At 38.2% G+C, this 13,555-nt stretch overlaps 1 protein-coding gene across 2 annotated transcripts in view; it reads left to right on the forward strand.

The window, feature by feature from the left end:
* The window catches only part of SNTG1 (syntrophin gamma 1), a 914,265-nt gene that overhangs the window by 705,162 nt on the left and 195,548 nt on the right, over positions 1–13,555 (forward strand). For both annotated transcript variants that reach the window (XM_082259744.1, XM_082259745.1), the window contains 2 exons: positions 1,449–1,551; positions 11,383–11,465. In XM_082259744.1, the coding sequence (XP_082115870.1) occupies positions 1,449–1,551; positions 11,383–11,465 (186 nt within the window). The remainder of the gene's footprint in view (positions 1–1,448; positions 1,552–11,382; positions 11,466–13,555) is intronic.

Genomic DNA, 13,555 nt, shown 5'->3' on the forward strand with positions numbered 1-13,555 from the left:
TGTGATGGCTCCCCGCTGAGAGAGAACACAGGTCAACTGTTGAAAACACAGCTGACCGCTGTTCTCTCTGAAATGATCACAGAGCGCCTGTGATCCTTCTATATAGAAACACAGGTCTCTGTGATCATTTCCCAAACCCCTCCCCCCACAGTTAGAAAACACTTCCCTAGGCTCACAATTAACCCTTTGATCACCCCTAGTTTAACCCCTTCCCTGCCAGTGTCATTATTACAGTAACAGTGAATATTTCTAGCACTGATTACTGTAGTAATGTCACTGGTCCCCCAAAAATGTCAGTTAGGGGGTCCGATCTGTCCACCGTAATGTTGAAGTCCCGCTAAAAATCACAGATCACTGTCACTACTAGTAAAATAAATACAAATTACATAAATCTTTCCCCTAGTTTGTGGAAGCGATAACTTTTGCGCAAACCAATCAAAATACGCTTATTCATCCTAAAAGGATGAAAAAAAAAATAGATTTTTTTATACATTTTTCTGGGGAATGTTATATAGCAGAAAGTGAAAAATATTGTTTTTTTTTTCGCTTTTTTTTGTTTATAGCGCAAATAATAAAAATCACACAGGTGATCAAATACCACCAAAAGAAAGCTCTATTTGTGGGAAAAAAATGACATACATTTTTTTAGGTACAGTGTGGCACAACCAAGCAATTGTCCGTTAAAATAACGCAGTGCCGAATCGCAAAAAAAAGCCTGGTTATTAAAGGGAAAAATCATTCCGGTCCAGAACTGGTTAAAGCAAGTGGTCTAAGGTATGCGATGCTGTTTCTGGAGTACAAAGCTGTTGTTCTCTTCATAGCACACAGTGCATCTTAAAAGCAATTTTGAAGATCTCTGCTTACCTCAGGTGGGATGAGAGGTAGGCTGTCCCTGACCTTTCAGTTGTTGACTAGGTAGTATAGGTGCACAGCAATGTACTGATTTGGTTGCACTGATTTTCACTTTGTGATATGAAGGAAAGTTTAAACTAATCTTAGAAAGTATTTTTATGGATTACAAAGAAAGTATTATTTTACCGAAACAGCAAGTGATGCTTGGAATAGAGGAAGTAGTAAATCAATCAACAATAAGTGGATTCATATATGCTTGGGACAAATATGGATGTATACTCAGACAAAAATAAAAAGAACAAAAAAAAAATATATATAAATATGGGACAGACTTGATGAGTCCCTTGGTCTTTTTTCTTCTGTCATTCTTCTATGTTTCTCTGTTTCTTTAATGAATGAGATATACAGACTATTTTACAGAGCTCATCTGTTTGGATGTGTGACTATATTTTTAACGATTCCTATCCTCTTCAATGGTAAACATGTAAGATTAATATACCTAGTAAACCATGTGATCTAGATAATGTGATAAAGACTATCTCATCTGCATAAGGAGCAGGAATATCAAAAGAGATATAACCATTTTGTCTTCATAGGTGCAAGTTTTACGAAATGCAGGAGAAGAAGTTACATTAACTGTTTCATTTTTAAAAAGGGCGCCGGCTTTCCTTAAATTACCACTGAATGAAGATTGTGCGTGTAAGTGCTGTTAATGCTGTTGGCATCTGACACCAATTAGGACTATATATATATATATATAAATACTTGTAACCTTTTCTGCATGTGCATATGTAGCTCACATCATGCTAAATGATGGGAAAAATACAATGCATTTGTCAAAGACACTGAGCACTTGACATGTTCAGTGAGGGGATGATATGAGGTGAGTCAGAAAATTACAGAAGAAAGACATGAAAGAGGAAAATAATTACAGCAAGGAAGAGAAGAAGGAGCACAGGGAATTCATAAAGAGGCCAGGAAAAATAGTTAGATATGTATCTGAAAGGAGGGGGAGATACATGAGAGAAATAGCAAGTGAAAAGATTAATGGGGGTAATGTTTATGAACTTGTGATGCATATTGGTATTTCTTTGTCAATTATTAAGGAGCACAGAATTCAGAAACAGTTGTGTTATACTGCCACCAACAGGAAGAAGAACAGGATCTGGATACTGAAAAAAAAAATAGTTACCAGTCTGGTATTACCTCTCCCCTCTGGACTAAAGTGCCTGCCTCTAATGTGACCTTTGAGCACTGAGGAGCACTTGAGGTCTGCTTGTGGTGCTTTTGAGACCTCTGATTACTGTGTGTGCTAGTAGCAGAGTACTTTTCCATGTCCAGAGCTCTGGCACAGTCTACATAGCACCCATTTATAAGTAGGCTGTGTGGCCTGAGCACCGTTAGCTACTATATGTATTGGAACTATTGGATGCTATTACCCCATCTTTTCCATTGGTCTCAATGAAAATGATCAAAGCACTGAAGAACTGAGCCACTACCTGGGGTGACACACATATGAACACTCTCTGGTCTTAAGCATGAGGTGGCATCTTCTCACAATTGCTCTTAATCGTAAGAAACATGTGGTTCCTCTTTGGTTAATCCTTGCCGTTCTCAACTGGTTCATAAAAGCCAAAGTTTTTTTACCAACTCATTTTTCTCAGTTTTTTTGTCAAACAGTGCAACATGTTGAACTCCAAGCACAAAGAAGGACAGTCACTTTGTTTTGGATCTCTCCAGCTCACAGTCCATTAACCGCTCAGAAGGGGCTTGCAGTGCCCCTTCTAATACACCCTCTCTCCACCTGACATATACAGCCTGGATCATTGTCTCATGCTCCTGTCCCCAGCCCACACGTGCCTATACTCCTCTGAATTTTCTTGTCTGACCTACCTGCACCTGTGGGAACCTCTGAGCCTTCTGCTGTGGAAACACTATCTGATGAAGATTCTCCTTACTGGGTGGTTTAGTATTTGAGGTGTCTCCGGTAGGGATGATCGAACTTTTGAAAAGTTCGGTTCGACCAGAACACCCGAACTACCCGAAAGTTCTGCCGGGATTTCAGAACCCCATTGAAATCAATGGGACCCGAACTTCGGTAATCAAAAAACACAATTTTGAAGCCCTAAAACCCAATAAATGCCCCTAAAAAGTGCCTAGGGTTCTGGGTCATGCTCCAGGGACTATTAATCACACAAAATAAGTTCTTAAAAATTGTCATTTTTGATAGAGAGCCAATTATTGAAAAAAATTATTGAAAAAAAAAAGATTGAGATTTCTTTGGATTTAGTGTCTGGGGGGGTATAAAAAGTGTACCTGTGAAGTTTCAGCTCTGTAGCATGTCCAGAACCAGAAAAAAAAGATTGTTTCTATTAGAATTGCAATAGAACAGGATAGTGGCTCCGCTATTTTCACACCTTGCCAGTTTTGTAGCAGGCGTTTTTTTGGGCATTTTTTGGGGGTCTTTGGAGGCAGGAAAAACATCAGAACTTCTGTGTAGGGGTATATATACACACATACATGTATGTATATATACACATACACATATATAGGTGTGAAAGTAGCAGAACACTATGCTTGCACTAATGAAATAATTAACACCCATATGGCTTCGCTCCTTTCACACCTATATATGTGTGTATGTGTATAAATACATATACGTGTGTATTTATACCCCTATACACAAGTTCAGATGTTATGCCTGCCTCCAAAGACCCCCAAAAAATGCCCCCAAAAAAACGCCTGCAACAACACACCTGGGCGTTTTTGTAGCAGGCGTTTTTTTGGGCATTTTTTGGGGGGTCTTTGGAGGCAGGCATAACATCTGAACTTGTGTATAGGGGTATATACACACACACACACTTATATGTATTTATACACATACACACATATAGGTGTGAAAGGAGTGAAGCCATATGGGTGTTAATTATTTCATTAGCGCAAGCATAGTGTTCTGCTACTTTCACACCTATATATGTTTATGTGTATATATACATACATGTGTGTGTGTATATATACCCCTACACAGAAGTTCTGATGTTATGCCTGCCTCCAAAGACGCCCAAAAAATGCCCAAAAAAAATTCCTGCTACAAAAACGCCCAGGTGTGTTGTTGCAGGCGTTTTTTTTGGGCATTTTTTGGGGGTCTTTGGAGGCAGGCATAACATCTGAACTTGTGTATAGGGGTATATATACACACACACTTATATGTATTTATACACATACACACATATAGGTGTGAAAGGAGCGAAGCCATATGGGTGTTAATTATTTCATTAGCGCAAGCATAGTGTTCTGCTACTTTCACACCTATATATGTGTATGTGTATATATACATACATGTGTGTGTGTATATATACCCCTACACAGAAGTTCTGATGTTATGCCTGCCTCCAAACAGGTCCACAAAAAAGCCCTATAAAGGCCTGCAACAAAAAGCCGGGTGTGACAGCCAGGGGCGAAGCCACCATCCTGTTCTATTGCAGATCTAAGAGAAACAATCTTTTCTCTATAGCGGTTACCCTGACATGGAAGAGTTTGGTCCCCCTGCCATAGCAGTCAGAGTCAGTTAACCCTACACTACACTACAGTCCCCTGACACTTAAAACTTTTCCTACAGAAACTATATTTTTGAATCTAACTATAGTGGAAAATAGTACCCTAACTACACTAGATATCCCTTTCCTCACACTAATAATTGCTAAATGACACTTTGAAGCAGGAGTAACATAACTGCTTCCACTCTCTTCCACAGCCCCTGTATTACAATGCTAGAGATTTGGCGGGGCTATCTTATATACTGCGGGGCGTATTCACTAATGATTGGCCTCTGGACCCCCTAGTCACTCCAATCACATTCCTAGCATTCTCCTGCCCCCTCAATTGGCTTTTACTGATGGTTCTGGTCCAATCACGGGCTTTTAAAGCCCAGTTCCTGTCCCATTGCATTTTGGTCGGTTCTGGTTGCCGAATTCCGAACTTTTTCAGCAAAAAGTTTGAAATTCGGCCGAATTTCGAACAGTCAATGTTCAGGTCGAACCGATGGTCGACCCGAACCGTTCGATCATCCCTAGTCTCTGGCAGCGGCCATAGCTACCAGGTTTAAGGAACTGATATTGTATCCTTTTGACATGGTATGTGCATCTTTATAAATGAAAGAGCAGCTTGCAGTTTCTACTAGTTCTGTTACTAGTCTAGAATCCCTGAGAGGCCTCAAGTTTCAAAGGTTTTACACTACACTCTTTACTCAAAGGCATTCTGTACAGAGACTGGTACATTTCTGATAACTATTCACACCTCCCAAGCAATTTACAGACCAATATCCATTTGAGGAGGCCTTTATCAAGAAGGAAGCCATTCCCACTGTTGCCCCCACCCTAATAAAGCACTCACCATTCCTGTTGCTTAACTACTCCTTAAAAGATCACATTGGCAAAACATTTGGAAGCTCTTTCCAAATTCTTGTTTTCTTTGACAGGCTCAGCATTGCAGCCTGACATGGCTGTGATGTTAGTGTGTCAAACCTTAGGATTAAAATCATGTTTAATTATCCAGCATTCATTCCTACTTTGACCCTATTTGTTGAGTACTTAGAGCTCATGCTGACAGCACGACACTATTGTGTAAAGAGGTTTGCTGATATAGTGCATTTCTTTCCTGTGCTGTTTCTCTGCATGTCCTCAATCACCCAAGTGAACACATGCTTACCTAAATGAGGAACCTTTATAGTATAAAAGGTAAATGACACTTTCCCTTTCATATACAGAACACAAAGGAATCCTCAAATGCAATCGTGCATCCTCCTCTTTTATTTACTAATGCAATCCAAAATAGTGCTTCTCTTCCTTCATCTCTCCCTAACAGCGATCACACAATGAACAATTGACCTACCTTGTGAGCCAGTGGCTAAAAATTGTACCCTCATATAATTTTCATAGCTCTAAACTGGCCAGACAGATGTGGTACTCCAACCTTATCAAACTGCTAGTAGACAACCAGTGTGCTCTTCCAAAACAAGCAGATCTTCCATACCAAGGGCCAGTTTATCACCCTGCTTTACAGTCACTACCTTTAATGACATTTTAAACACTAAGTAAAAAATCAACCTCCCACAAGGTCTACAGTTGCACATGGAAATCACACTTTGCTAGGTGTGAGAGAGGATTTTTTTACCCCAGAAAATACTTAAAAGAAATGGCCTTTTTGCAGTAAAGCCTGGATCAACATTTGGCTATCGGTTCCATCAGGGTGCAAATTTTAGCCTTTGCAATTCTATTTCGAAGAACACTGGCCTCTCATTCTTTGGTTAAGATATTTTGACAAGTGGTCTCTCATGTATGCCCTCCCTACCATGACATCATGATATTTGAATTTGGTTTTGTCCGCATCTCAAAGACTTTTTGAATGTATGTGGGATAATCTCCATCCGACCCTTTCTCTCTGTGAGTTGTGTGTCAGAACTGGCAGCTTTGTCTTGTAAAGAACCATTTCAGGTCTTACACAAAGTTAAAGTGCTCTAAAGTCATTTTTTTGGTTTTTTAACTAAATCAGGACATTGCTCCATCTCCCTGTACAGTCCCAGTACATCAGAAAAAAATCTCTTCTCACTCTCTGGATGTAGCTCATGCCGTGTGGGTTTACCTGGCAGCTAATGCCTGCTTTAGAAGGACTGACTTTTTCTGTCACCCCTAATTGTCACTTTAATGGGGAGTCAGCATCTTATTCCACTATTTCTGTGTGGTTTAGACAGATTATTGCTTACATTTATGATTTTAAAGATTGGGTTCCACCATTTTCCTGATAAATGTCACTGTACAAAATCTACTGTATGAGTGCCGCTTTGGTTTTTTAGCTTAAAGGGTAACTCCACTTTCGTGGGGAAAAAAAATAGCAAATATAGAAAATATACAATATAGTGTATAAAACTGTACAGTCATATTGTGATTGAATGTTATTAAAATGTACCTTTACTTTTCAATCTGCAGCCACTGTAATTTTCTAAAAATGCAATACAATATGGCTACCTGGAGCTGTTCTGTACACAGAATGTGTACTGAACAGCACCAGAAACATAATTTCCTGCTTGTGTGATTGGCTCACTAATTCTCGCAGAAGTCTGCACTAAAGCCTCGAACACATGCAACGAATTTCCGCTGACCGGTCGTCCGTCTTTTGTCCAGAGTGCGTGTCTGTTGGTTGGAATGTGCTCTAGACTGCACATGAATTTTCCCGTAGGACAGAATTCTACTTCAGAAGTGATGTCATGTGTTGGATTGCTTTCTTTGTGTTCTTTCTCTTTGAGCATGCCTAGTCTTGCTCATAAGATTTTTCCCCATCAAAATCTGTACTAATGAGACGAAAATCGGACGTGTTTTGATGGAGGACAAAAATTTTAATGCCTGCACACCAGGATTTTGTCAGCCGAAAAGTCTGAGTCAGCTGTCGAAAGCACCATACTAACAATCCGAAAATCGGCAGATCGGTCGTCGGACGAATTTTCCCGGCCGAATTTCTTATCGTGTGTACAGGGCTTTAGATACACGTCAGATTTCTGGCATCCCCTGCAACAAAAATGTCATTTTTGGTGAGATACTCCCAATGGAAACATGTCTAAAGGGATGCAGGCCCAGCAGCTTTTCTCATTAGAGCTCTTCAGCTGCCACAGCTGATAGATATTTATGTAACCACTCCCATTAGACCTATTCAGCTCAGAGGCACAGAGGAACAAACAGGGATTTCTTCAGAAAAACAAAAGTTAGGAATCTGCAACAAAGGTTGTTAAAATCCTTGTAATGTACAGAGAGCACCCAGAGGGGAATGTTTTTTTTCTCAACAAAAATGGAGTTACACTTTAAGGCAACTGTTTAACAGATTTGAAAAGTTGCCACCCAGTCTTGTATTCAGATATTTTCTAAGTTTTACCAAGTGGATGTTTAAGCCTATTTGATGTCAGTTCTTCAGGCAGCTCTTTGAGCTCGCTGCAGGCAGCCCCCCGTTTCTTTTTTATGTAGTCCTGACAGTATAGCAAAGTTATCAAAGAGAAGGGATAGTAATACTATCTTACTATTTGTCTGTCAAGGTACCTGTTCCTCAAAATTGTACAGTATATTAAAAAGCCTAGCAGAAGCTACATGAATTTCTAGGTACCAATGTATAATAAATGTCATAAAATGAGTAAAGTTTATTATGTCCTTTAAAAGATTACATTAAAAATATTCTATTGCAGTCGAGTTACTGTAAAAATATATATCATTCTCAAAATGTATATCCAACATATCCCAAATAAATGTTAAAGAATATAAACAACACGATATGTTCTGTTGTTGTGAAGAAAATGTGAGCGTGTTTCTCAGGACAGCACGACTGCAATAGTAACTGTTTAATGTAAGTTATTAATGGACATATTAAAACACAAATTGGGAGGGATATTAGTCTATTAACTTACATATTAAAACACAAACAGGGAGGGACATATCTAGTACCTTATCCTTATTTCACAGATAACCAAAAGCAGGAGGGGGAATAAAATGTTGGGGCAGAATGTCGGACTTTACTGGTACCACAAGGAGGGCTATTCACAAATGTTAAAATGTTGTTCTGCGGGATTTTGTAGAAATGGCTTTTTGATGTTATAATTATATTTTGTTTGACCCTATATAGGGCTATATTTCAGTATTTCCAGTATAGGAATCATATGCAATATTTGCAAAATCGCCTGACATTTTACAGACGCTGCTATCCAGCCATCATTATTGGACGGTATTTTTGTAAGTCAATGCACTGACACAGCCCATGGCTAATTTTTAAATATGTAGAGTTGTTAAATATTATGTCTCTCTTTTGTTACCTAGGACAATTATCTGTGCTGCCAAGTTACCTAGGTCCTGATAAGCAATTATATGTGAAACGCGTCAATCTCTTGTAATATACAGCATAGATACAGTGACTGCTAGATTGCTTGGTATAAACTGTACAAGAGCTATGTTTTTCATTTTCAACAAAGTCATTTTTGAGATATTGTACAATACATTTTGATATTTTAACATTTGTGTATAATCCTCCTTGTGGTACCAGTAATGTCCAACAATTTGAACCCACGTTTTCCTTTCCTCCCCTCCTCCCTCTTTTGGTTATCTATTAATGGACAAAATAAACGTTATTAATTTCATGAGATTGCGTTATACATTGGTTTCTAGAACACCCTATAGTTTTTGCTGGGCTTTTTGATATACTGCACTTCTGCTTACATCTCAGTTGGACTTTTGTCTGCCCCAGTCGTCTTTAAATAGTGTGTTCCTTAATGAGATAGAAATAAAAGAGAATTTTTGTATTTACCCTAAAATATATTTCATTAAAGCAGTGGTCCTCAACCCTGGCCTACAGGGCCCACTAACAGGCCAGGTTTGCAATATAACTGAAATACATCCCAGGTGATATCATTTGCTGCTCAATGATTGCAGTACTCTAGTCTGCATCTCCCCAAGGTAATAGTTGAAATCTGGCCTGTTAGTGGGCCCTGAGGACCGGAGTTGAGGAACACTGCATTAAAGGATGCAGATCCTAGCCCTCTGAGTTTCGTAACCTTATTCCAACAAAGTGAGGTATGCTAGGAGTGGGAGGGATTATACCAGGGTGGTTACTGTTTTTTTGTAGCCAGCGTCCAATCCCTCTTATAAGTGGCAGTACAGCCCAATCATCTCTGCGCCCTGGGTTCCTTAATGAATTCCTAAAAACAGATTATACAGCAAGTACAATAATATATATATATATATATATATATATATATATATATATATATATATAAATATTTTTTTGCTTTTAGCAGTGCTACGTAAGTACAGGTTGAAATTCTGGGAGGTCTAGCATATTACAGTAGAGTAGTGTATCGAGAGGAGTTTGAAGGGGCTGGCTGGAATTTCTTTGGTTTAGCCACCTCCTGGTTTAACCAAACAACATATTTGCTTGCAGCCTATAGAAAAACTTACAAGTCTAAAATGATGTAGATGACATAAAGATGACCGAGTGAAGCTCATGATTAAGCCATTCAAGGTGACTATGTGTGCAATCTGCATCTTCATAGATTTTTATGTACCTGAGAGGCCAGTCTACAGATCAGAATTAGAGCAGGGTGGAGGTATACTGATCTAGCTACAGAACTTTAGATCTACTTTATGTTAAAGAAATATAGTTTCCTAAGTTCTTTGAGGAGTGGACAGTGGTGCCAGTCCATAAACATTAAAACTCAGTCTTCACAAACTTTGGTCGTGAGGTCAGATGCAGTCTGGTAATCTTTATTTGCCAGGTTTTTTTCAACTTAATGCAGCATGGCTGCAGCAAATAAATGCATGCAGTATCCATTGCCCCAAACAAACTGTAACATTTAGGATTTGTGTTTCAGCCACTTCTGAGATCATTCAGAATTAATTGGTATGTACATATGACCCTCAGTTTGCTTCCTGACCTGCTTTAAGTGAGTTTTGCATTCACATAGACATGTATGTGAATGAAAAATGGGTTTGATATGAACAAAAGTCTATCAACATAGACCCTTACTTTTTTATTTTTTATTTTACTAGTTTAAAAAATAAAACATTATTCAATGAGGAGTGCTAATCCTTATAGGATATCTCTAGCCAAAACTTGTTTTATTTTGTTTTATATAGAGTATGGAAGGGATTGAACTTCTGTCAAGCTTTTATTGCAATTTGCATTCCCATGGGATTGTCACCATAACAGAAAATGATGGGAAATCCAATATTTTTTTGGCATCGCTAGAATAGGAGGTGAGGGGATATATTTCAATGGAGCAGAAATTATAGTGACTGCTACCTATGAGGCTATTTCCTTCAGAAACGATAGTGTCTATAGGAAAATATTATTTTGGATATTGTCACACTTCAAATGTTAATTCTTAAGTGCACTAATCCACAGCAGTCAATCATAATACATTTTCTACTGACTAACATCAGTGAACGGAACTGCTTATAGAGACCTGCTATTTTTAATATTGCAGTAGAAAAATTAAAATAACAAACTGACAACTTCATACTGTCAAGAACAAGACTCTTTTAGAATATAAAATCCTGTTTTTCTCATTTGATGCTAGTATGGGTCATGTCCTGTGAACACACATACAAGAGAAGTGATAAAGTTTATCTAAGGACATTTTTTTATTAAAAAGATTGTGAAAGGATTATAACCCCTGTCTGGATTTTATTACGGTCTGTGACCCAGTAAGTAGGATTTCCCCTAATTCCTCTCCAGGTGAAAATAAGCAGAAGGATTTTAAAAGCTGTATTAGGCCCAACAGAGATTTCCCCTCTGTTCCATTAATGTCTGACATAAAAGTCTCAACAGAAACAGTCAGGATTTAAAATTTGACATACATTTTAACTCTTTTATTAAAAAAAAATAAATTTTGGTAGAATTTGGACCTTTGGTTAATAACCACTGCAACAGGTTCTAAAGTGGCAGATAAATGAAAGAGAAAAGGTAAAAATAATAAAATAATATTCATATTTTTTTTAACAGGTGCGCCTAGTGACCAAAGCAGTGGTACATCATCCCCTCTGTGTGACAGTGGATTACATCTAAACTATCATCCAAATAACACGGTATGTCTTTGTTATGTAGAAGATTTTTTTATGCTGATAACATATCAACAAGGTCATACTACTCTCCACCCTCCCACAATCTAACGTTGGCGCTACCACATTGGCTGCTTAGAAGCTTGCATTGGATTGTGGAATGGTATAGATCCCATTGTGTAATCCTCTGCATGTTTAGCAACAATTCTGTAGTGCAAGAACCAACTGACTAGAATATTAAATGGATTGTGAAGGACGTTCTTGTACTAATGTGTATGCTAACTGACAGCATACCCAACTACATTGGCCTATATGAATTGGGGACTTAATTGAAAAGGAAAGTTTAAAGCTCAAGCACATAAAATATCTGCCATTTGTTTAAATTGTCATATGCAGTATATTTAACTATACTTATTAATTCATTTTCACTCTTTTTGTCCTGTCTTGCTGGCTCAACCACTAGTAAAATGTGGTTTTATTGCCCCAAGTAAAGGGGTGCCTAATCTAGTTAAAAATGCCAGACATGCGTAATTTACTGCAGTGACATTCACAAACACAAACCTGGCCGAAGCAGTTCATTATTTTTAATATACATTAAGCCCGTTCACATGGTAACTGAATCAAAGAAAATTGTAAGTAGCACCTACCAATGTGCCAGCCTGGGACAGCTTATTCCCTATAGCTGTATCTCACGACACACTGCACCCTCTCTTAAGTACACTGGTACTAGGCATTCTGAACTTGAGCAGGGGGGTAGTATGTCTGCATTTGAGGTATGATTTTAATGCTAGCTCTGATGAGGATGGCACAGGGAGGATAGATGAAGGGGAGTTTATAACTATACTTACACTTTAATCTCACCTTTCATGTCACAAGAGAAAAACCACCCTACCTATCCAAAATTACATTTTATATCCCATTCCCAAGCACTTAATATCCCTAACATGCAAGATCCCACATACTGCGTCCTAGAAAAATGTGTGATGTAGATATCCAAGGAGGCATATGTGACACAGAGACTCCCAAGGGCAAAGGGCAAAAATTGAGAAAACAAAAACAGGTATTGTCTTTAAAATAATCTGTTTTTGCAAGGGAGGGAGAGGAGGCAAGAGAGAGGATCTTAAGAAAGGACGTGAAGGTCTGCTTTAATAAGCTCAGACCTGTAAAGTAGCCATACGATCTGCACAATGCCATATAAGTTTTGAGCAGCTTTTGGGAGGGGTAGATGCCCCTTACAGTGATGCTCTAAATACGTAATACAAAGCAAGCTACAGCGACAAGTATTTTAAAACAAAACCTGGTGACAACTAATATTTTCTCTCTACAGCTTTTTCTCTAAGGCTTATCCTTTCCCAGAACCCTAGCTGCCCTTACACCTAACCTAACCTTCAAGCGCTTCCATGGTAACATGCAGCAAATATGGAGGTACCAGGGCTTAAACACATGCTTTAAACGTCTCTATTTTGAAGTCCTAAAAAACATTAGTGTAGAGAGATTGATTCCCCACCCTCCTCCTTCATAGTATTATGTTTACTCCTGGTTTGTATTTGCACTTGAAATATTGATGACACATTTTCTTCAGGTCTACGTTTTGGTATTTATTTTCAGTAAATCCATTGCCACTGCAGTCTCTGTACCTGTCAACACTAAAACATTTATTTGTGAATGTTTTGTCAATGAGTAATTGAAAGCCTTGACTAAGGAATGCTTAGGATGGGCAACTGACACATCCATGTCTCTACAGTATTTATCTGTTGCTGTGGAAACAGAGCAGCAAATTTATGTTGAAGATTTAGTTTTCTTAAGATATAATTCGATATCTCTGTATAGTGTATATTTTTTTGTTAAACACAAATAGCTCCTTCTCGTTGTGTGCCTATTTTATGCCATTTTTATTTGTTTTTTCACCCTTCACCTGCCTGTTTTAACAATAGCATAATAATGCAATGTTTATTTGAAAGACTGTTCTTGAATAGATTTTGTACCAGTGCATCCCTTTTTAAATAACTGATTTAAAAATAGTTAGAGGAGGAACTATGTGCAAAATATTATATGCAAAATACATGCAAAATAATATATGCAAAAAACTACAAATACTGTATGTTGCAGGCTGTAAA

Source organism: Pelophylax lessonae (genome assembly GCF_965119305.1).
Source record: "Pelophylax lessonae genome assembly, chromosome: 5".
Classification (NCBI taxonomy): Eukaryota; Metazoa; Chordata; class Amphibia; order Anura; family Ranidae; genus Pelophylax; species Pelophylax lessonae.